Source organism: Spermophilus citellus (genome assembly GCF_964194105.1).
Source record: "Spermophilus citellus genome assembly, chromosome: 18".
NCBI lineage: Eukaryota > Metazoa > Chordata > Mammalia > Rodentia > Sciuridae > Spermophilus > Spermophilus citellus.
Window position 1 is genome coordinate 8,764,668 of NC_138200.1, and position 23,284 is coordinate 8,787,951.

At 58.6% G+C, this 23,284-nt stretch overlaps 1 protein-coding gene and 1 long non-coding RNA gene across 8 annotated transcripts in view; one reads left to right on the forward strand and one right to left on the reverse strand.

Moving 5' to 3' along the window:
- Window positions 1-231: 231 nt before the first annotated feature.
- The window catches only part of BICRA (BRD4 interacting chromatin remodeling complex associated protein), a 72,190-nt gene continuing 49,137 nt past the window's right edge, over window positions 232-23,284 (reverse strand). For 3 of the 6 annotated variants that reach the window (XM_081274457.1, XM_081274455.1, XM_081274456.1), the window contains exons 3-15: window positions 22,875-22,920; window positions 22,731-22,773; window positions 20,864-20,929; window positions 17,189-19,147; window positions 16,492-16,668; window positions 6,954-7,586; window positions 6,635-6,815; window positions 6,248-6,357; window positions 5,450-5,511; window positions 4,362-4,510; window positions 4,116-4,210; window positions 3,789-3,891; window positions 232-2,201 (exon numbers count right to left, since the gene is read on the reverse strand). In XM_081274457.1, the coding sequence (XP_081130583.1) occupies window positions 1,117-2,201; window positions 3,789-3,891; window positions 4,116-4,210; window positions 4,362-4,510; window positions 5,450-5,511; window positions 6,248-6,357; window positions 6,635-6,815; window positions 6,954-7,586; window positions 16,492-16,668; window positions 17,189-19,147; window positions 20,864-20,929; window positions 22,731-22,773; window positions 22,875-22,915 (4,704 nt within the window). In that variant the 5' untranslated portion in view covers window positions 22,916-22,920 and the 3' untranslated portion in view covers window positions 232-1,116. The remainder of the gene's footprint in view (window positions 2,202-3,788; window positions 3,892-4,115; window positions 4,211-4,361; window positions 4,511-5,449; window positions 5,512-6,247; window positions 6,358-6,634; window positions 6,816-6,953; window positions 7,587-16,491; window positions 16,669-17,188; window positions 19,148-20,863; window positions 20,930-22,730; window positions 22,774-22,874; window positions 22,921-23,284) is intronic. The other 3 variants (XM_081274458.1, XM_081274459.1, XM_081274460.1) reach the window with 3 other exon arrangements.
- Window positions 9,012-14,116, forward strand: LOC308637731. 2 transcript variants are annotated; one of them, XR_014019675.1, is made up of 3 exons: window positions 9,012-9,872; window positions 11,932-13,728; window positions 13,867-14,116. It is a non-coding gene; the product is annotated as an uncharacterized lncRNA (long non-coding RNA). The 2 variants fall into 2 exon arrangements; XR_014019676.1 differs by having other exon boundaries at window positions 11,947-13,728.

Genomic DNA, 23,284 nt, shown 5'->3' on the forward strand with positions numbered 1-23,284 from the left:
AGAATCTTACCCAGAATATTTAGAACGCCCTGCCCTGGGCGTGGCTGTTCACCCTCTGCCTCCTCAGATCACCCAAAGGGGCCTGTCTTATTCATGAGTATCCCAGGGCCTGGTATGCAGAAGGTGCTCAAAACCTGGTACGCGGTTAGTCCCTCCTGCCCTCACATGCAGGCCTAGCTCTTAAACCCCAACTCCAACCCCACCAAAGCAACAGGGCCAAAGGGGCTTGAGTACAGTTTTAAAAAAAGGATCAGTTTTTAATTTACAAGAGTTCTAAATGTACAGAATTCTCCTTTAAAAAAATCGTTATACACAATAAATACAGTACAAAAAAATTTATCTTACAGTACTAGTTTTGTCTCCGAGATTTCAAAACGTGGCGCGGGCAGCTGGAGGCAGGAAGAGCAGAGGGAAGACCATGGGGGAAGGGGGAGGCGCCCCCAGTTTTCTGTTGCTCAGATTTCAAAGTGGAGGGGTGGGAACATGTGGGAACCTCTCTCACCTGCACGCGCGCCCACGCACGCGTACACACACACACACACACACACACACACACACACACACCCCGAGACCAGGCACAGGGCTGGACACGCACACGCACGTCTGCGAGGCAGGCGGTCTGGGACACTGGCTCCTGGCCTCTTCTCCGGTTTCCTTTTACAGCCAGTGGGGGGCGCTGGGGAGACGCTGCGCGCACCCGGGAGGACACCCCCAGCCCCAGCGCCCTGGGCCATGATCTGTGGATCCACACATTCAGGTACCTAGAGGTGAGCAGTGGGAGCCACCAGGTGCCCCTATCCCAGGCAAACACTCGCACGTGTCCCCAGACAGGGTCGGGCGGTGGCAAAAAGTGGGAAGAAACAAGAACTGACACACCAGGACGGCCCCTCCTTTGGCTGGGGCCATTCTCCATTGCAGCCCCCTCCCCTAAGCCCACGCCCACTGTGCCCACTCTGCAGAGGCAGGAGGCGGGGAGGAGGCCTTTGTGACTCAAATAACTTAGGCAAAAAGAACTGTCAGGGGATCCCCGGCTCGGCTGTGTCCCCCAGGAGGCTATGGTCGGATGCCCAGCGGATGCCCTGGTGGCCGCGACAGGGAAGGGAAGACCAGCCGGTGTTATCTGTTCAACGTCCTGGCGCCGAGGCCGCCGTTGTGACTGGAGGGTGGGTAGGCCTCGGGCCTGTGCAGGGGCGACGGCGAGGTGGGCGTGACGGCCGCGGGGCCGGCGTGAGGGTACGGGGGTGCGGGCGTCCTGCCGGGGGCCTGCTGGAGGTTCAGGATGCTGTCGATGGCGCTCTGAAGGTGTTCGGTGAGCGTGTCGTCCTGCGGGCTGTCGCTGGAGAAGCTGGCCTGGTCCACATCGGGGGACTCGGACTTGCGCCGCTTGGCAGGTGGCAGCGGGGGCGCCTCCCAGGCGGCCTCCCCGCTGCCCCCGCCCTGCCCGGCGCCGGCTGCGGGCTCGGGCGGGGCCCCCTTCAGCATGCGCTGGTACAGCTCGTCCTCCACGGCGGCCAGCTCGCGGATGAGCCCGCTGGTGGCTTCGTCCACTTTGGTGGGCAGCGGGGCGGGACTGCCGCCCCGGGCCCTGCCTGTGCTCTCCGCGGCGCCGGGCGCCTCCACGTTCTCACGGTAGGTCTTCCGGAGCGGCAGGCGCGGGCAGTGCGCGGCGGGCACCGCGGCCTTGCGGTCGGCGGGCGGCGGGTGGTCCACGGTGCCGTTCATCTGGCCTGTGGGCGGCGGGGGCGGTGGGGGCCGTGGCGGGGGCTCGGCCACCTTGAGGGCGGCAGGGGGCGGCGGCGGGGGCTGGTGCACAGGGTCCAGGGCCGTGTTGTGCACGACCTTGCTGAGCCCGGCCTCCTGCTTGATCTTGAGCTTGAGGCCGATGCGGCTCCGGGCTTCATAGGTCTTGATAGGTGGGCGGTTGCGGGAGGGCATTGGGCCATCCTCGTCGGCATCCAGGGATGAGGCTGCAGAGGACGAGGACGAGGAGGACAGGGAGGACGATGCCCTGGCCCAGGTCACCGACGGGGAGCCACCCGCTCCGCCGTGGCGGATCACGAGCTTGGTGGGCAGGTGTGGAGGGGGCTGGGCTGAGGCCCCGGAAGCTGAGGACGATGGTGGGCCGTGGCCAGTCAGCCGATGACCCTCGGAAGAGGCTGAGACAGGGAGGCCAAGGGAGCGTGAGGAAGACACATACTCGTCTGCAGAATCAGAGGACAAAGAAAACCCACAGGGGTCAGGAGAGCGCAGAGGCCCCAGAGCAGAGCTAAGACTTGGTGTCACTGAGCACCTGCCCTAGGCCTTGATTCTGCACATCCTCAGGGCACAAGGCCAGGTGTGACCTATCAGCCATCCCAAGCCCTTCCTAAACTAAACCACACTTTCCCACAGGGCCACAGGGGCTGTTCAAGAGGTGAAAGAACTAACTAAAAGAATATAAAACAAAAGGCGCAGTTTCTCGGTCACACTGGCCACACCCAGCACACTGGCCAGCACCTATACAGCAGCGTCACCACCGCAGGTAGCTCTACTGGCCACACTGTTCCGCGTGTGTATTTAATGTGGAGGGAGGAGGGCATTTCATTTGGTAGAGAAATCTGGTCTGAGGTGATGTGAGGGTATTTGTGGTCTTGACTACACAGTACGGAAGCCCATCTCGTCCACTGCAGAAATCCTCACGTGTGTGTGCTCACAGGCTGCTTCCCAGAGCCCGCTAGACACTGTCCATCTACCGTGTCACATTCCTGAAGGCATATCCTCTCCAAACAGGGCCCCCAGGGTTTAGGATAAAGGACTGTATACTACTACTGGAACCTCCCACTTTACAGATGAAAGAGAGGTCCTGCGAGGATAAGTACCTCGCCAAGGTCCCACGGCCAGTCAGTGCCAGAGCTGGGGTTGGAACCAGGGAGTTATGGTCTGGTTAGGAAAGCACCTCACCACCACGAGCTCCTGCCCCACTTCACCACAGCCACACCTCGCACCCATTTAAGTACCAGCTGCTACTTTTTTTTTTTAGAGTGAGAGAGAGAGAGAGAGAGAGAGAGAGAGAGAATTTTTTTAATATTTATTAGTTCTCGGCGGACACAACATCTTTGTTTGTATGTGGTGCTGAGGATCGAACCCGGGCCGCACACGTGCGAGGCGAGCGCGCTACCGCTTGAGCCACATCCCCAGCCCCGGCTGCTACTTTTTTAAAAACTAAGGTTCATCACAACCCTCTGAGTTTGATTCCCAGCACCACACACACAAAAAGTAAATAACTAAAAATAAAAACAAGATCCAATCTAGCAGAATGAAAGCCCGTGTTGGTGGCAGGTACAGGGACAGTGCTTTTCTCCAGGGAAGCATTGGAGGGGGTTAGACTAGAAGGTGGGTGAGGGCTAAGGGGACACTTTGGAAAACCATGGCTGGATTTGACTGTACCCTTTCCTGCATCGACTAGGGAGAGGCTTGTGAGAAGCAGTAAAAAGGCAAAAAAAAGGGCCACTGGCTCTCCAGCAGGCACAGGACTGGCACCTGAGTGGGCACGGTCACTGCATGTAACCCTGGAGCCCCAGTGTTTGCCTCCGGGTTCTCCTGCTCTCCTGGGGATGGCAGGATACTCCCTCACCCCAGGATCCAGGGGAGAAACCGACACAGGCATGAACAGTGTGAGGACAGAAGCGCCAGAGAGCCTGCCGGCCAGGGCGGGCGCCACCTGGTGGTGGATTCAGGCAGGGGCCAGGTCAGCGTAATCCTAAATCGAGGGTGGGTTGGGAGCGCCACTCCCTCCCCTCTTCTCTCACCTGGCTTCTCCTTGGCAAGCTGTTTATCCAAGGCAAGGGTGGTCTTCTCCTCCTGAATGAACATTCGGTCGATCATTACCATCTCAGCCGAGGGGCTCACCCTCTGGTGGGGTTGAAAAGAGAACACAGGTTAAGAAGCAAGACCGGTGTGTGTGTGTGTGTGTGTGTGTGTGTGTGTGTGTGTGGTCTTGTGATCTGACCTCCTGCCAACCTCTCTTCGAGCTAAGGGGCAGGAAGCCCTTCCCTGCTCAGAGAGGGGAAGGGAAAGGCTAGGGTCATAGGCGGGAGGGAGGGCAGGGAGGGGTGGCAGGGGGGTGTGGCCCTTACCCGGGACTCTTCCAGGAGCAGGAGCCTGTATTTATTAAGCATGGCCTGGGTGCGCTTCAGCAGCTGCGTGGAGACCGTCTCAAACTCCTCGTCCACTGCCAGGAAGATAAGCGACGGGGCCAGAAATGAGGGCGCAGACTGTGCTGGGACTGCAGGTCAAGTGCACATGCGCTGACCCGTCTCTATCCTTTGGGCCTCCTGCCCCTACCAGGGCCTGGGGGTCAGGGGACCGTGGGGAGGCCTCACCTCTGTGGTAGTCGTTGGGGGAGGGGAGGGCACCCTGGTAGACGTGGTAGGGCAGGAGGCGATGCAGGGCGTCCTCGAAGGAGGGGAAGGCCGTCTTGTAGTCGGGGTGCAGGACCGAGCCCTGGTGTCTGTGCAAATGCTCTAGGAAACTGGGGCAGGGAGGGGTGGGAGAGACCACACAGAGCAGGGTGAGGGCCAGGAGGGAGATGAAGGGCAAGGGCCCTGCAGCGGGAGGCTATGGGCACATGTACCCAGCCTGGGCCCTGTTCCACTGACTCCCTGCCACCAGCCAAAGGCAGCAGTGCGACCATCTCCCCATTTTACAGTAGAGGAAACCGAGGCTACAAAAGGTAAGGGAGTCGCTCCTGCCCCAAGTACACAGAGCAGAGCGCCAAGGAGTGCTGGACCACAAGCTCATGCTCTGTGCTGTTCGGTCTCCTGCCACCTGGCAGCAGTGTCCCCCTGTCCCTGGCCCCACAGCCCTCTGGGGAGCAGGGTGTTGTGGTGGGTAGGTGGCAAGATCCTGTTCCCTCCCTGGGCTGCCACCTCCTTACAGCGCCTGCTACAGCGGTTAGGTCTCCCTATCGGGGACCGACCGCCTCCTGCCACTGGCTGGACTCCCAGCACCCCTGGGGGCAGGGGCTCTGGTCTTGTCACTGCGGGGCTGCCAGCATGTACACACTCAGCACCTCATACACACTCGGTGGGAGGAGGACCAGCATCAGCGCCCACCACCCGAGCACTCGCCTCTCCACCAAGTCTTTTCTGCCTCTCAAAACACGTTTACCCATGCAGCCAGGCACCCTCACCTGCACCCTTGGCTCTAACACCCACCTGCCCACAGGTTCCATTCCCTTCACCCCACCCTGTGCCAGCATGTCTGAGGCACTGAGAGAGACCCAGCTGCTGCCCCCCAGAAGCCAAGGCCTACTTGTCCCAGCCAACCCTCACCCCACTCTCGTCAGCACTGCATTCTCGGGAGGGGGAAACTGGGGGCCTGGAGGGTGCTGGGGGGGGCAGAGACACTGCTGAGGAACACAGCCTTGGGGTGGCGGGGGCAGGGCACAGGGCAGGCGGCACCCACTCACCAGGCCTCCTTGCTGGGCTGCAGCGTGGGGGGCTTCTTGAGGCTGCTCAGCTTGCTTTCGTACTGGGGAGGAAAGGAGGTGAGTGACAGCGTGATGGGGACCCTCCCAGGTGTCTGGAACTGCTCCCCTCCAGCCTGGGGCACAGGGAGGCAGGGGTCCCGGCCCCAGCTGCAGGGGAAATGTGGTCTGGGCTGCGCTAGGGACAGGGGAGAGGGTGACAAGCATGCCCGAACCCTGTCCCCTGCCCAGGCTGGTCTCTGGGTCTGTCTGACTCAGGTCTCATATGTCTCATCCTTTCACCAGATGGCCCTGTACCCGAGCCACTGTCTGACATGTGGCCCCTCCATCTGCATGCTCTGTCTCTACCCACGTCACCCTCTTTCCCCTGCCTTGTCCTGTCTCCCTTCTGCCTCTGGCAAATTGGTCATCTCCACCTACTCTGGGGCCCTGGTCCCTCTGGCCGCCCTCTCCGCAGCGTCTGAAGGCCAGTCTGCCTTACCTTGTCCTGGTGTCGCTGGCACCACCTGACCTGTGGGTCTGTCTGGAGTCCTGACCCTGTCCCTCCTGTCCATGTCAACTCCCATCTGGGACTGGCTCTCATACTGTCACCCGGCTGTCCTGGCACCTATCTGTCCGTCTGGGTTTTGACCTCTCAATCTTGGTCAGTGGGTCCCATCTGCCCCTTCCTGCCCATCTGGCTGTTTCCAGTGTCCGAGTTCAGCCTGCCCCGCTGGCCCTGTCTCCCAGTTCCCAGATGACACCCGGTCCTGCACTGACCCTGCTCTGAAGACCTCTTACCTGCAGCCCGGAGGACTTCCCTGGCCCAGATACAGCGGCCTTGGCCACACTCAGGGTTGGGAGGTTGCTGGCAAAAGTCTTGCTCTCGGCAGGAAGCAGAGGAGGGAGGCCTGGGCGGGGCGGGGAGACAGGCCTGGGGTCACTGGCACGAAGGCCAGCCGCACACGTTTGCTCCCCTGTGCCCGCCACTCTCCTCCTGGTCCTCTGGCCTTGACAGACACAAGCCCTGGGCCAGGGCAACAAGCCCTGTCCCCTGCCTGCCTGCGGCCTGATGTCCGGGTATCGTCCTGGGCTGGCAACCCCACAGCTCTGCCCCAGCCCACCCCTTTGAATCTTAGCCCCACCCCCCTTCAGCCCGGGTCTCTCCTGTGTGGGCTCCTCCCCTACCTGTGGTGGCCATGGGTGCCTGGGCAGGGGGATGGCTGGAGGCGGTGGGGGTCCCGGATGGGGCCTGCCCACTGACCAGCACAGAGGCAGTGGGGTTGGTGAGGGGCCCCAGGCTGGTGGAGGTCTGCGGGACGGTGGGGGCCCCCCCAGCCTTGTTCTGGAGAACGATTCCGGACGGCACCTGAGGAGGGACAGGTGGTTGAAGGGCAGCGGCACGGGCTAGGCGTGAGGGTGGCCAAATGCACCAGGGCCAGGGATGAAGAGCCAGGAAGCAGAGGGATGGGCCGGGCGGGGCGGCAGTGTCCCTGTGGTCCATTACCTGGTGGAATCTCTCCAGAAGAGCCTTCGGCTGGGGCAGCGCTGGAAAGGGGGTGGTCACCATCTGGAAGGTCCGAGGAGGCGGTAGGGGGGGCGCCGTGGGCTCGGGGACCAGGTGGAGGGTTGGTGGGGGGGTGGGGGACTTGTGGGGTCCCTGGCCAGGCGGGAACTGGAGCTGGAAGTCGGGCGGCGTGGGGGCTGGCAACCTGGTGGGCATCTCGGAGGAGGCCGCACCCGAAGAGGTGGAGGTAGGAGGGAGGTGGGGGGCTGGGGGCAGTGGACCCTCAGGTGGCTGGGACGGGGGGCGTAGGGGGGGCTGGGGGGGACCAGGGGCAGTGGGGGCCGGGGTGCTGGCTGGTGGGGGTACACCCAGCTGGTTCTGGATAACAAAGATGCCGGGCAGAGTGGGGGGCGCCTGGGGTGGGGGGCACGGGTGCAGGGCTGGCTCTGAGGGCGGGCGGGACAAGCTCTGGGGCTGGGAGGGGGGGCGGGAGTGGGGGCGGGAAGGGGGGCGCGACGGGGGCCGGGCGGGGTGCGGGGAGGGCAGGTGGGGGCTGTCTCCCAGAGGGGCCTGGTGAGGTAGTGAGGGGGACGAGGAGGGGCCCGGGCCCTTCAGTGGAGCTGCGGCTGGGATCTGGGCGGGGGAGGGAGTGAGAGGGAGGGGTGGGGTCAGAACAGCCTGGGTCCCACTGCTCCCAGAACTGAGGACCCAGCCACCCCAGCCCGAGCCCCACTCTGAGCCTACCTCAGTCCTGAGGAAGGACCCCATGTGGCTACCCTTCCCCGTCCACTCCGCCTTCTCCCTGTGCCACCTCATCCCCACTGCCCCCCACCTCCGCCTGTCCCCACCGTCTCCCCCACATTTCCCTGCCCTCTGACCTCCCTCTGCCTCCCCCGCCCTGACCAGGTGAAGGCAGGTCCTGCAGGTTGCAGGTAGGCAGCAGCAGGGGAGCAGCAGCAGGCGGGGCAGCCCGGGCCCAGGGAGGCCAGGAGCAGGGAGCAGGGGGCAGAGCGGAGCATCCCGGCACAGCCAGGGCACAGCCAAGGGACAGCACAGGCACGGCTCTGTGGCCAGGGTGTGGGCGCGGAGGCTGGGGCCATGGAGCTGAGGGCAAGAGGCAGCTGTGGGAGCCTGGCCAGGCCGGTTCACAGCCACATGGGTGGGAAGACGCTGGCAGGTGAGTCCTGGGCCCCTGTCCAGGTGTCCTGAGCCCTGTCTGTCCACTTTCAGGGCCATGGCCGTGCGCCTAGCTGCACAGCCCTGATGAGGTGCCTACACCCTTATCAGGCAGAGCCTGAGTCTGAGGACACAGGCAGCCTAGCATGTTCTGAATGCCACATAGTGACCTCCCCAAGCTGGCCTCTGCCAGAGCACCTCACCCCTCTGAAATCTCTTGCCCAAGAAGTCACCTGCCACCAACCCTGACATAGCAGCCACTATACAGCCAGAGAGTGCCAGCCAGGAACCCAACACTGGCCCCACACCCTGACACCTGCAGATCTAGCGCACATGGCTGGGCACCCACACCGACCCTGCCGCCCCCCGCCCCGTGGCCATGAGAGCAGGGACAACTGGACACATTTCACAGAAGAGAAACAGGCCGGAGAGCCCCGGAACCACTGCCCAGTCTCCTGACGAGGACGGGTCAGGCTCAGAGGCCCTGACGGCGGCTCAGCACCTCTGCCTGACACCACTTGGCCACTGCTGAGCCATCTTCCAAAGCTGGCTGAGGAGGACCCAGGACAAGGGAGCTCAAGGGACCTGCCAAAGGCCACCCGATGTTGCCATGCTCCAACGCTGGGCCTCGGCCATGGGCCTCCCATGTGGGGACAACGTGGATGCAAAAACTCATGTTCGAGGGCTGGGGATGTGGCTCAAGTGGTAGCGCGCTTGTCTGGCATGCGTGCGGCCCGGGTTGGATCCTTAGCACCACATACCAACAAAGATGTTGTGTCCGCCGAGAACTAAAAAATAAATATTAAAAATTCTCTCTCTCTCTCTCTCTCTCTCACTCTCCTCTCTCACTCTCTCTTTAAAAAAAAAAAAAAAAAAAAAAACTCATGTTCGAGTGGCTTTGTCGACTGAGAATCCTCCTCAGCATCTCGGCAACTGTTTCAGAGTCACCACTAGCCCTGTCCTCCAAATCTGGGACCCTTCCAGCTCCGTCCAAAACCTGGTCCTGAACCACTTCAGGGCAACTCAGAGACAAAACAATGAAAATAACCACACAAACACCTCCCTAAAGGATTACCACCCCTAGGAGAGGTCAGAGGGCCAGCCCCGCTCTCCACAGGCTGAGGGGACAGTCCCCTAGGAAACAGCTTGCCCCAGAAGGCAGCTTGGTCTGGGCCTTTGAAGGGTCGTGACTGAACCTGGTCAATCTCGCTCCAGGATCTACGGTAAAGCACACTCAGCCGGAGCTCGGGTGGGAAACAGAGGGGACAGGAACCTGCAAGGCAGGGGTGGGTCAGTGCCCTCTAGGGACGTTTCTGACCTTGTGTGTCACTTTTAAAATTTGAGAAAGAGGAAGAAGGGCTAGGAGTGTAGCTAATGATGGCGCTTGCCTAGCATGCCTGAGGCCCTGGGTGGGACCCCAGTACCGCAAAAAAGAGGACAAGAAAGAGAACGGCAAAGAAAGAACATCCGGCGCAGGCTTGCAGGCCTCCCACCGGGGACAACCCAGAGGACCAGTAGCCGGGAGGAGACCGGTGGGGAGGGATCACAGTGCCGCCCACTTACCACCCTAAACGCCTTCCCAGGGGCTCAACAAACGGCCACACGGAAGTGCTGGAGAGCTATGTGGACCGGGAGGATGCCGCTGGCCATGGTGAGGGGGCAGCAGGTGAAACCGGACTGTGGCCAGCAGACTGGGTCCTGCGCTGCATGCTAAGCTCACCGACTTGGATGACAGTACAACAGGTAAGTACGAGAGTGCTCCCGTCCCCCAGGGCTGACATATCACACTGAGATGTCCAGGAGTAAAGAGGTGTTGTTGGCGATGGGGTCTCAAGTGACTCCAAGGGAGACGTGCCCTACGGGTGAGAGCTCCGGATATGGCTAACAATGCAGAAGGTTCACGGTGGGCGACAGGGTAGGCAACCAGCCTCCAAGTGGCCCCTGACGATCCCCTCCTCCTGGTGTTCAGTCACCTCCCACCATGGACCAAGGCTGGTCTGTGACCAGTGCAATTTGGGATGGCAGGTGTGGTCAACCGTAGGTCACTTCCCAGATTCGGTTATAAAAACAAGACTGCAAATGTCTCTCTGAGCAGCCCCACCCGGCTCTCCTTCCACTGGGGAAGCCAGATGTGGCCTGTGCGGACCTGACCTTTACAGACCCCCCTCGGGGAGGCACTGAGGCCTCTGGCCAACAGCCACAGGAGAGCAGACTCCCAGCCTAGTGGGGTCCAGTGACTGCAACCCCGGCTGACACCTCAATCATGACCTCACGAGGGACTCAGAGGCAGACCCCCCAGCCCGCTGCTTCCAGGCCCTGACTCACACTGAGAGACACACTGATGCTTGCTGCTTTAAGCTGCTAAGTTTTAGGGGTCACTTATCACACAGCAACAGATAACTAACAAATGTGGTTAAAGAATAAAGAACTTTTCGGGTGCCCTGGCGCACACATGCCTGTAATCCCAGCCGCTCTGGAGGCTGAGGCAGGAAGATCCCGAGTTCAAAGCCAGCCTCAGCAAAAGTGAGTGCTAAGAAGCAACTCAGTGAGACGCTGTCTCCAAATAAAATACAAAATAGAGCTGGGGATGTGGCTCAGTGGTCGAGTGCCCCTGAGTTCGATCCCCAGTACCAGAGAGAGAGAGAGAGAGAGAGAGGGAGAAATGCACATCAAAAGCAGCCCAGAGTGTCATGTTTTAACTCATCACTTTGAGAATAAGTCAAGTGTCCAGTAAAGACTTTCATGCACGTTGTCCACACTGGACAGCTGGCTATGACTCCAGAGGGGTGCAGTTCGCCCGCAGCGACTAGATCGCGAGCGCACATCCGCTTATTGCAGCAAACAAGCTCCCAGGAAGTGAACAGACTGCCGCGGGGGGGGGGGGGATGTGGCAGAGACTGGGGCTTCCTGTGGCGCCATGTGGAGCCTAATGCCCATCAGTAGCCACGTACCAGGGAGATGAACACCACTGTCCCCAGAGGAAGGCTTCCAACTATACCTGGGGATGAGGACACGTGCCCCAGCCACCTAAACATATAATGCACAGTCTGGGGGCCAACGGGACAGAACGGAAAGCCGCCTTTCAGCACCCACACGAGGACCTGGAAGGGTGTACAAAACCGTGGTTACCTGGAGGGGGACAGGTGGCAGTAGGCTGGGGAGGCAGGGCCCTGACACTGTGCCCTGACACAGCAGAAACCCACGACATTACCAACTGCACCCACAGGGTGCCATTACAGGGGATTTTTTTCCTGTATCTTCTAAATTTTCTAAATATGCATTAAATTCTTATGTGTATACATGTGTGTATATGTACACGTGTATACACACCACACACACGTCCCTCATGGTGCTGGGGAGTGAGCCGCGGGCCTCGTGCATGCTCAGCAAGTGCTCTACTAGGCTGCACTCCAGCCCGATCAGTTTTGAAATCACTGCCACAGGAATATTTGCCAAGAGATTCTGGCCTGGGGACAGAGCTCAGTTGGTAGAGTGCTTGCTCTTTACATGTATAAGGCCCTGGGTTCAGTCCCCAGCACACACACACACACACACACACACACACACAAAGATTTCAGCTGTCCATGTGGATGACAAGATGCTCGGCCTCGTGTATGATTAGAGAAAAGGACAGGGAACTGATGTTCTGTGGCCCAGGGAAGAGCAGGCTAGCTATGACCTGGTGCTGGTGGGCTGTGGGAGGAAGCCCTCGGTGGTCCAGCACCATGCAGGGCAACCAGGTGACATTTACATAAAATGTTTGGGAAGCGCTTTGCTCTGGAGCCCACGGTTCTCCTTCTAGAAATCTACCCTGCAGATGTGTTCAACACGGACTCCAGTGTTTTAAGTGCTGCTGTTAGCCGTGACAAGGGACCACCTTGAGTATTCCTGAAGAGGGAACTGAATACATACTTCAAGGTGACTTCAAACAGCTGGCCCTGTGACGGCTGAATGGGGAAAGAGGTATATAAAGAAATTATGTCTGCACTGAGCACGTTCAGACATTTTTTTTCTTACTATTCCCTGAGGAATACAGCATGACAACACTCACATAGCACATTGTCTCAGGCACTGTAAGTCACCTATGAACAACCTAAAGCCCAGGGGAGCAGGTGCTGTCAGGGTGGGGCACTGCTGGACAGAGCCCTCGCCCAGCTCACACAGCCCTGGGTTCCAGCCCCAGCACTGTGAGAATCAACACTGAAAAATCCACGTGAGTTTACGGAGAGGCTCCGCAGCTACAGAGCCTTGGTGTCTGCATGGCGGTCTTGGAACCCACCCCCCCTGCAGGGTGGGAGGGATAACGATCATGAGCCACAATAGATAGACCTCAAAGGAGAGCACACCAAGGCCACAGGCCAGATCTGCCCACTGCCTGGCCTGGCCTACCGTCTTCTATGTCCCACAAGATAAGAAACGTTTTTACATTTTTAAATGATTGGGGGAAATTTTAAAGTAGAATAGTATTTTGTGACTCATGAAAATCATGACATTCCAAATTTCAGCGTCTTGGAGTTTTACTGGAACATTCCAAGCTTGTTTGCTGTGGTTTATGCTGCTTCTCCACTACATGAGAGCTTAGGACCGGCATGCTGCTCATTATGGCGAGCTTGCCTGGAGAAACAAATAACTAAATAATGGAGAAGGACAGAAGACTTGGCCCGGTTATTTTTGTTCCACAGTAAAACATACATTCTTTCCAGGCCCCCAACCCTGACCTAAGGGCATTACATACATCGATTTATTTAGTCCTTGTAACTATAAAGTAGCTGCTATTATCCTTATTTTTAGAGATAAGGAACCTGAGGCCCAGAGAGGCCAGCAACTTGCCCAAAGTCACAGAGCCAGGGGCCCAAGCACCCTTCCTCACAGTCCTCCCAGGCGTGAGTGCCAAATGCTCCCCGTGCCCATTCGCAATGACTCAAGTCACCCCATGGGCTGTGATCAGATTTACGAAGAACACAAGAGAGAGAATAGGAAACACTGGTGTGCATCATGCAGGGCACCGGGGAAGCTCTGTGTTCAGTGACACATACACACAGGTGTTCCCTGGGTGGTGACATTAAGAGGCACTCTGATCCAAGGTGGGTAGGGAAGTCGTCTGAGAGGCAGGACTCCAACACTGTTGCTAAAGAAGCAAAGCTGGATGTACAATGCGGTTTGGGGGCTTCTGTCTGCACAGACATGAGAGGAAAGTGCACGTGTACACAAATGCACACGCACTCACACGTATATGCTCGCATGCACAGTCAAGTCTACCTGGGTCAGAGCTCAGAAGCTGACAGCAAGGAATTACTGCTTGGATCTCATATGCTTCTTAAAGTGAGTGACCACATCGCTCCAGGGCACCCTTGGTGACCACTGACCCCCTCACTGCTCACTGACCACCACTGGAGAGCCTCCCACACGTCAGGCATCATGGTAGGCAGCTGCTGCACAGGGCCAAACCTGTGCACTGTCCCAGGCGGCCTGTGTGCGATGGAATCAGCTCACATCCCTACCTGCCGGTCCAAGTGCCCACAGGGTCACTACCATCCCTGAGCACTAGCCTGTGCACAGCCACCGCGTGGTCAGTTGGGGGCCTCACTCCATTCTGCAGGTGAGGAAACTGCACTTCTAATATTTTATTTTTTAGTTCTCGGCGGACACAACATCTTTGTTGGTATGTGGTGCTGAGGATCGAACCTGGGCCGCACGCATGCCAGGCGAGCGCGCTACCGCTGAGCCACATCCCCAGCCCAGGAAACTGCACTTCTGAGAGCTGACTACACAGAGCGGGATTCACACCCGGGCCTGTCTCTTGCCACAAATTGCCAGGGTTTGGATCCAGGCTCTGCCCTGACCAGCTGGGCAGCCTGGGCAAGCAAATTCATCTCTCTGGGCCTCAACTTCCTCATCTGTAAATGGGGGATTGAACACCACCCACCCGAAGGAGGCGCCATAGGGTTTCAATGAGAGGCTGGCTGTGAAGTGTGCGGCTTGCACCGAGAGACACTGCCCCCTTTTCCTGGAGACCCCCCCAGCCACCTCAAGGTCTCCACTTCCACTCTTGTCTTCCGACAAACCATCTTCCAATGGCAAGTAACCGGAGCATGCCGCGGCCTGGCTGGGGACTGTCCACCCCTTCTAGGTCCAAACTTCTCGATGGCCCATGGGAGCTGCGGCTTCTCCGACAGGCCCATTCTTGCTCCGCCACTCCTCCCCACTGCCTCATCCCAGCCTGGGGCTCTGCAAATGCAGGGTCCCCCCAGGGCACAGGCCCTCCTGCACAGGGAGCAGTGCCCCTGCTGCACTCGCTGCTGCCACCACCGCCAATGCGCTCTCTGGCTGGCTGCAGGCCGGCGACGGGCCTGAGTCTCCCTCTACTTCACTGTGGTGGGCTCGACACAGAGCTGGCCACGGAGTGCTCCTGAGGCTAGGTGTCCCTCCATCCTGTGTTCCCATCCACTGGGCACCCGCTACCTGCCAGGCACTTCTGGGCACAGGGGACACATCCCCTGCCCTCCCAGAGCCTGCATTATGGTAGAGAGTGCGAGTTACTCAACAGAGACCGTGCCCTTTGGGCAGGACGACACGAGCACTTTGGAGAAGGCAGGAGCAGGCTGGGCTGCAGTCTCTGAAGTGCCTGGGGAGGAGCAGATAGGGCCCTCGACCTGGCTGTCTGGGACTTCGTTTTGCTTTTTAGTATCAGAGACTGAACCAAGGGGTGCTTAGCCACTAGCCACATCCCCAGCCCTTTCTATTTTATTTGAGACAAGGTCTCGCTAAGTTGCTGAGGCTGGCCTTGAACTTAAGATCCTCCTGCCTCAGCCTCCCAAATCGATCCAGGACTCTGTTTTAAAAGTGAAAGTCCTGCGATCGAGAGCTGAAGGCTGTACTGGTGAACAGGGAGGGCCTATTACCTCAGGACGAGCAGGAGAGCTAGCACTCAGCACGCATCTTCTCATCCACAACCACCAAGGTGCAAGAGTGCACAGGTCTCCACAGTGCCCTCAGGAGGGCTCCCACACCCTAGAGGGGTGGCCTGGAGAGGAAGTCACCAGCCAGGCAGCTTCAGCTCATGCATTTTCAAAACAGGACCCCTCATCCCCCTGCCCCTTCCTGCCTTTCTCCCTGGGTACCATCCTAACCCTGTGTCTCTTTGGTGACTGTCACTGGCCCCAGGCCTCCTCCCATAATGACAGCTAGAGCAATAATGACCTAACCATTTCTGGCGGATTCCCTCCTTCACTGCCTACAGCTGCTGCCCCTCCCCCATCCGAGGGAGGCCTGAAGAAGCAGGTGGCTCAATGTCACATGGCAAAACCACAGCTGTCCAAGGCCAAAGGCAATGCTGATCTCTGCCACCTGGCCCATGCTGAGGCCACTCCCTCTTCTCTCCACCTGTCCCTTGTCGTTTTCAAAGACTACACCATCCACTCCTGCAGAGCAAAGTGGCCCTCCATGACTTCTTATGTTTACATGACAATGACTCATATGAGACAGGAGCTCATTTTCCCTACAGGTAGAGTTTCTATAAATCAATAATAAAATGACCAGTGACCCAAACTTTAAAGCAATTTCGTAGAACAGAACTTACAAATAATCCTTCCTCTGAAAACTTGCCTGATCTTATTCATAATAAAAGAAATACGTATTGAAACAACACACGGTAGTTGTCGTCACCTATCAGCTTGACCAAGTTCAATACCAGCGAGACTTCAGGAAAACAGGTACAAATCACGTACTGATGATGAAGATCAAGCCGATTTAGACCCACAGAGGGCAATCTGGCCAAGGGCAACCCCCTGTAAGAACTCAGCCCACAGAATCATGGACACACTCATTCTCTACAGCTAACGACCAAGCCTGGCTGAGCACGCCACCACACAGCTGTAGAAAAGAAGAATGTCTCTAAGGTCACTGGAAATGATAAGATGCGACCAGTAGGCAGAGTACGTTGTGTTTGTAAAAATGGAAAGAAAAGAATGCACGTGTGACTTTCCTCTATGTACAGAAAAGAACTGCAAGACGCCACCCCAGGGAGCTTCAGAGGCTGAGGAGGGGGCTTTTCACCACCCCTTTTGGCATCTCCTGGGATGTGAACCCTCGGGGGCGTCACTTACTCCAGTGTGAGCATGGCAACTTTAGGAATACCTCATTTCCCGCTGGAGGCATCCTGTGTCCCTGCCTAGAGTGTGGGCTCCCAGGGCTGGACCTGGTCTCAATGGTCCCCGCTCTCACAAAATATGGACGGGGGGGGGGGCAAGGGGGCACACCGAGTCAGCGAGACAGAGGCAGGCAGGGCAGAGCGGGGAGGAGAGCAGGAGCAGGGGCGAGGCTGGGTCTCAGCCAAGGACAGAGGCTGCTGGGGTTCATCTACCTGGGGGGCTGGAGCCGGGGAAGCCTGGCTGTCGGGGGCCTGAGGGCCGAGGCCAGCTCCTTTGGCGGTGGGGGTGGCCAAGGCTGGGTCTTGGGCGGGAGGCGGGGCGCTGACTATGACCGAGGCAGGCACGGAGAGGTGGGGGCCCTCTGTGGAGAGGGGCTGCTGGCTCCTCTCCTGCAACGGGCAGCCCGCACAGGGTCAGAAGACCACCCCACGGACCCCCGCCCCCCACCAGAGACCACTGCTCCCCTGGGTCCAGAGAACGTGTGGTGGGCAGCCAGCGTTCCAGGGGCCAGGGAAGCTGGGCACCAGTCCATTGGGTATCTTCCAGCCCCACCCACTCCCCCCTTTTGCTGTCTGTCTGTCCGTCGCCCAGTCTTGCCCACTGAGAGGTCCTCCTCCTTGTCTGTCAGTTGGCTAGCAGGTCGCTTCCCCTGCCTGTCCGTCCTTCCTGATCTGTCTGTCAGCCAGTCCTGCTCTCTGCACACCCGCTGGCCAATCTGCCAGTCTGCCTCCTGCTGTCTCGGCCAGGTCCTTCACCCTGACCTCCTGGGGGTCAGCTGTGCCCACAGTACCTGTGCTGAGACACTCCCCCCTCCGCCGCTGGCTGCCTTTTCCACATCTGGTTTCGGCTGGGGGCAATCCTCAACTCCCCTCCCTGGCCCAGTCCCCCCACCTGGCCCAGCCCTGGTACCTGGGGCAGGAACATCTGCAGGGAGTCCTGAGTGAGGATGGCCGTGGCGGCTGCAGAGGGTGGCTGCCCCAGGACGATCTTCTCCGGGCTGGATGCCAGTCCTGGGCTGGGCTGGGGGGTGGTAGCCTGAGGTGGGGCAGCAGCCTGAGGGGTGGGGGCCTGTGGGGGTTGCTGCACTTGAGGCTGTTGGAGGCCCAGAGGCAGTGGCGTGCTGACCGCTGGGGGGACTGGGGGAGCGGGCTGCACCGTGAGGACTGGTGTGGCCTCCCCGGCGGTGGCAGCAGGGGTAGCCGGCTGCACCAGCCCATCGGGAGTATTGAGCATGGCCACGGCACTGGGGGGCAGCGTGACCCCCTGGAGGACGGTGGTGGCAGCAGGGCCAGCGGGTGCCGGCTGGCTCTGTGTGGGCAGGCTGCCGGCAGCGAGTGACACGGGCATCTGGAAGAGTGCGGGCTGGCCCACCTGGATGGGGGCGGCCGAGAGGATGTGGGCAGCACTGTGGGCCCCTGAGTGCGGGGCCAGCACAGGGCCCAGGCTCAGCGGGCCTGCCAGGTTCTGGTTGGTGAGGATAGGGTTGGCGATGAGTTGTCCACCTGCATGGGGGGCGGCGGCGGTCAGGATCTGTCCCCCCACGTTGGCCGGCAGGGCTGAGAGCGACTGGGGGAGCTGGACGGCAGGCGTGCCGGGCAGCAGGAACTGGTTCTGGCCGGGCAGCATGTGCTGGGCTGGGATGACGATGCTGCTGCCTTGGTTCAGGAGGTGGAGGCTCATGGACTTGTTCAGGGTCCCGGGGGCCGGGGATGGGGCTGCGCCCGTGGTGGTGACAGGGGGCTGCTTGAAGACGTTGGCCTGCAGGGCGGGCGCCGGGAAGCCCGAGAGCACCACGTTCTGGCCTGCCTTGCTCGCTGCCATGAAAGTCAGGTTCTGGGGGGCCTTGGGCGGCTGCTGCAGGGTCCCTGGCTCGCCCTGGATGGTGAGCGTGGCGCCCGTGGGGGCAAACGGCTTGGGCGTCAGCTGGTAGAGCTTGGGGGGCAGCACGCCTGCAGGCTTGGGCTGGATGGGTGTGGGGGTGCGGTGCAGAATCACATTGGGTGCTGGCACCAGTGGCGACGTGCCGAGGCCGGGGGCCACCGCCAGGGGCTGTCCTGAGGGTGCCCCGCTGGCTGCTGCCGTGGCTGCCCCCGTCCCCGCGAACACAGAGTTCCCGTTGAGTGTAGTGGCTACGGCCGCCGGGAGGCTCTTCTGGATGACCAGGCCAGCCCCCTGGGGGGACACACCAGCTGAAGCCAGGGTCACTGGCTCTGAGGGCCCAGCTGCTGAGGCCAGGTAGCCGCTGACAGGCACCTGCTTGGCCAGCAGCTGGGAGGTGGGTGGGTTGAGCGCCATGACGGGCTGCCCCACCACCTGGATGGGTGCCAGGCCAAGGGTGGCCGCTGTGGTGCCCCCAGGGCTGCCATTGGGCAGGCCCTGGAGGCCTGGGATGGGCTGCAGGGTCACATTGCCCAGGCCTACGGGCTGCAAGAAGGGCTGGACACTCAGGGCCTTGTTGACCATGTCCTGGGGGGGCACCAAGGCCTGGTGGGTCAGCACAGTGGGTGGGGCCTGCAGCCCCAGAAGGTCGGCACTGCCTGGGAAGAGGGCCTGGGGTCCTGCCGCCACAGCGGCTGCCCCTGCAGCACCCGTGGGACCGGCCCCACCATCCGCGGGCTGCAGGGTGGGCAGTTGGAAGGGACCCAGGTCCAGCTCGGCCTCGGCCTCGAGCGTCTGCTCCGTAATGTTGGCTTCCTGGAGACTCTGCTGCAGGATGTCGCAGGGCTGGTCGGCGCCCCCACCGCCCCCGCCGCCCCCTGTGGCGGGCGAGCCCAGAATGTCATCTTCCAGGAAGTCCAGGTCCACACTGGGCGCCGGCTGGCTGGGCTCTGGGTTCAGGTGGTTGCCAGGAGCTTCTTGCACATGGAGCTGGGGTGAGGGAGGGGAAGGGGGAGAGCTGAGGTTAGTGAAGAGCACACCCGGCGTCACCGTCACCGCAGCCTGTTCAGGAAACTCCACGGGGCTGGGCTGCGGCTCAGCGTCAGAGCGCTTGTCTGGCACTTGCGAGTCCCTGGGTTCGATCCCCGGCACCACATAGAAATAAATTAATAAAACAAAGTATCGTGTCCAACTACAACTAAAAAATAAATATTAAAACAAAAAAACAGAAAGAACACTCCAGCCAGAATGTGCTGGCCCTACGATGTGACCCCAGCTCTGCCAGCGCCTGGGTGGCAACCTGGGGCTTGCTTAGTCTGACTTCAGTTTTTCCCGGGTCCCATCAGCAGATGGTAATAAAAATGAATTTTTAAATAGTTCCTTTTTATTTTTTATTTTGAGTCAGGGTCTCACTAAGTTGCTTAGGGCCCCCCTGAATTGCTGAGGTTGGCCTCAAATTGCAATCCTCCTGCCTTGGTCTCCTGAGGTGCCAGGATTATCGGTGTGCACCACCATTCCTGGCGAGTTCAACATTTCCAAAGCCCTTTTCAGCCTGAGGGGGACACAATCCAGGCTGCGTGTGTGTGAGCTGGAGCCCCACAGGCAGTACTTGGGCTTGAAATATGTCATCTTCGCTAATCTTAGACCAGATAATGGATCAAAACCTGTAACTTGAAAGTTCTGAATGAACCCACGGAGGGCTTAGAGCAACGCCCAGAACAGCACGCGTGTGAGAAACAGAGCGGTTATTATTGTCCCTGTTTTTTAGTAAAAGCCCAGCAAGAGGTGCTGCTACATCCTCCTTCCAAGCAGGGAGGCCACCTGGGCCCCAGCTGGTGAGGAGAGAGGAGGGGGCACTGCAGGACAGGGCTCTGTTTGGCCAAACTGAATGAGCACCTGGGAGGCCACTGTGCCCCGGGGTTCTGAGGCCAAATGGTACGAAGTGCCAGCCTTAGGGACAGTGTGAGAACTCACCGACACCAGGTGTGAAATGTGCTAGGAACCCAGCCAGGGACCTCACAGATGAAAGAGTGACAGTTACGATGGGAATAACGATCACAAAATAATAAAAGTACAGGGTTATCATCGTCTCAGGTCTATACACGTAACAACTCTGCCGGGACATGTTGTTGTTGTTTCTAAATGTAAACATTTATGTCATGAAAGGCAGATTACTCGGAATATAATATTATAGTCGCTGGAAGAACTAAATGGAAATTAGCATCCGCACCATTTGTACCTTAAGATACCGAGAGCCGGGTGCAGGGAACGAGGCCAGGGCAGGGGCCCGCCAGGTGCTCCAGTGCATCCCGACTTCCCCACTCCGAACTTTGTGGTCACCACACCTTCATCCCCCAGGCAGAGGCATGTCTGTGTGAGGAGGCCCCTCCCCAGGCCACCCTGCATGGCTAAGCCGGGCAGGACCCCTGCCTTCGCCCACCCCTCTCTCCAGAGCAGTGTCCCACGGTGAGCCCAGCTCCCAGAACTGCTCTGCACCAGCTGGCTCAAGGACACGCTGGCCTCACACATGGTCAGGGAAGTCCAACCGCGTGGTCTGCCTCACCTTGTTCCTGGTGACTGTCCCCTGCATTGGCTCGTCAAAGCCTCCAGGGCACACACCCAGGCTTTCCGTCTGGCCTTTGGGGCCTCCTCCCACTGCCTGCTTTTTGAGCAACTCGAGCGATGACTGGGAGCGTGGACACTTACCCCAGGACCTTCATAGAAGGCACTTTGGGACTCCCCAGGGGCATCCAGGAGGTCATCGCTGTCCAGCTGCAACAAGACCCGTCCCCACCTGGAGTTAAAGGTCAGCAGGGCAGGCCCAAATTCTAGAGCAGTAACCCTGAAGGCAATTTGGGGTTATTCTAGACAAAAAGAGGAGGGTGAGGTGGAGGGTATAGGAAACTTGGCCCCAGAGCAAATGGGCTTGGTGGCCCACTCAGAACCCAAGGCACCCCAGGCCCAGGCCAAGCCCCAGTTCTGAGTTCCAGAAGCATCTCTGGTGCCTAGAACAGGCTATGGCATCCATACTTAAGGGCCCAGTGTGGGTCTGTCCATGGCTGAGGACTTCTAAAATTTTCTCTCAGCTGAAGGTCTCTCCAGAACCCCAACTTGTACATCCAACATCCCACCAGGACTTCTGGAATCTGCCCTGAATTTCAACTCTTAGAAACACAGCACTACAATCCATTTAGTTGCTCAAGTCAAAATCTGGTAGTTGCTCGAGGCCTTCTCAATCCACTAGCAGTTCTATTAGTTCCACCTTCCAAACAGATCCTGAGCCAGCACTTCCCACCCCCCACTGCCTGAGTCGCAGCCAGGCCAGTGTCTCCCGCTGCATTTGCGCCAGCTCCGCAACTTACTCGGTACCTTTCCTCTCTAGCACGGAGCTCATCCCCTCCCTCTAAGCGTGGGCCAGGACTCTCTGCTGTGAATACAACATGACAGAAGCGACCATGCAGGACTCTGGAGACTGGGTCATAAAAGGTCCTGTGGCTTCCTCCTTGTTCTTACAGATCATTCCTCCGGGGGAACCCTGCTGCCATGTCCTGAGGACACTCCAGCAGTGCCACGAAGAGGCCCACTTGATGAGGAACTCAGGCCTCCTACAAGCAGCCATAGGCAGGAGTCATGGCAAAAGGACATTTTCTAGCCCCAGAGAGCCCTCAGATGACACAGCCCCCGTCAATGTTTTGATTGTGCCATCATAAGAGTCCCTGAGCCAGAAACATCCACTTAAGCTGCCTGCAAGTTCCTAAGTATCACAAACTGTAACAGATGTCTCAAGTCATATGGAGAAGATTTGTTGTAAGGCCAAAGAAAACTAATAGAGCTGCTCATAGACTCACCCTTGCTCCAATCTCCAGGGTGAAAACTGAATCTGGGATTCTCTTGCTCAATAACCCAGGAGGGCTGCTGTCACATTCTGAATGAAGAATCCAAACTCCTTTGTCAGGGCCTCCCAGGCCCACATAACCTGGTGACTTCTGTCCACTCCATCTTATGTCCTACTAGTTTCCCCTTCAGTTTGGCCCAATCAGCCTTCTTTCTGTTCCTTGAACATGCCACTCCCTTTCCTACCTTTGTATCTGCCAGGAGCACTGTGGCTACCTTCAACGTCATCCTCTCTGACCACAGCAACTAATGGAAACTCTTATCCCTTTCATTTCCTTTTAATTGTGTGTGTGTGAGTGTGTTTGTATGTGTACGCACATACACATGCCCACACATTGCCAGGGAATGAATGAGGGCCTTGTGTGTGCTGGGCAGGTGTTATACCACTGAGCTACACTCCAGCCCAAACCTCTTTCTTGTGCAGAAGACATCATTATTTCTCACCATATTGTGCACAGTGGTTTCATATTACCTTTATTAATTATCGTCTTCTTTGCTTAGCAAAAAGATACATGTGGTGTGAGGGCAAAAATTTACTATTTTGCTCATCAATATAACCCCAGTACCTGGCTTATACAAAGCACAGAGCAGACATCTATTGAATCAAGGGGACACATTTCACTGTTAATTAATTCCATAGCTCTCTATCTAGGAATGCCTCTCTCTGACCCATATTTACCTTCTCGGATCCATGCAAGAAGTCATTGAGGGCCTGAGGGTCACTGAAAGAGAGAAAAGGAAGAGACACTGAGGAGGTGAGCTGGGAGGGGGAAGGGGAGTGGGGTGCTTGAGAGAGAGGGTGGGTGGGGAACCCATTACTCACCAAATCACGTCTAGTAAGCATCTCCCATCCTCATCATCCATCGCCACTGGATGGGGTGGGGTCAGGAAGAGGGCGAGGGAGACAAGGTTAGATCGTGACAGTTTGCTCAGTCCCCTCCCTTCAGGGGAGCCCCCTGGAGGGGTCAGAGTTTCTGCTTCCTTGAGTTTGTGGGGACAGATGAGAGCAGGTGCCCTCCCAGGCAGAAACTCCTGACCAAAGACAGCTCCCTTTCCTCATCCCCAAACTCCCCCAAACACCTGAGGATGATAATGGCAGTGACATCAGCTGGGACCACACAGGCCCAGTGCTAAGTGCTTCAGATGCATATAGCTAAACGAGTCCTCTCGGAAGCCTGTGTGTTGCGGGGGAGGGGGGGAGTGCTGCCACCTCTACTCTGCAGATGAGGAGCT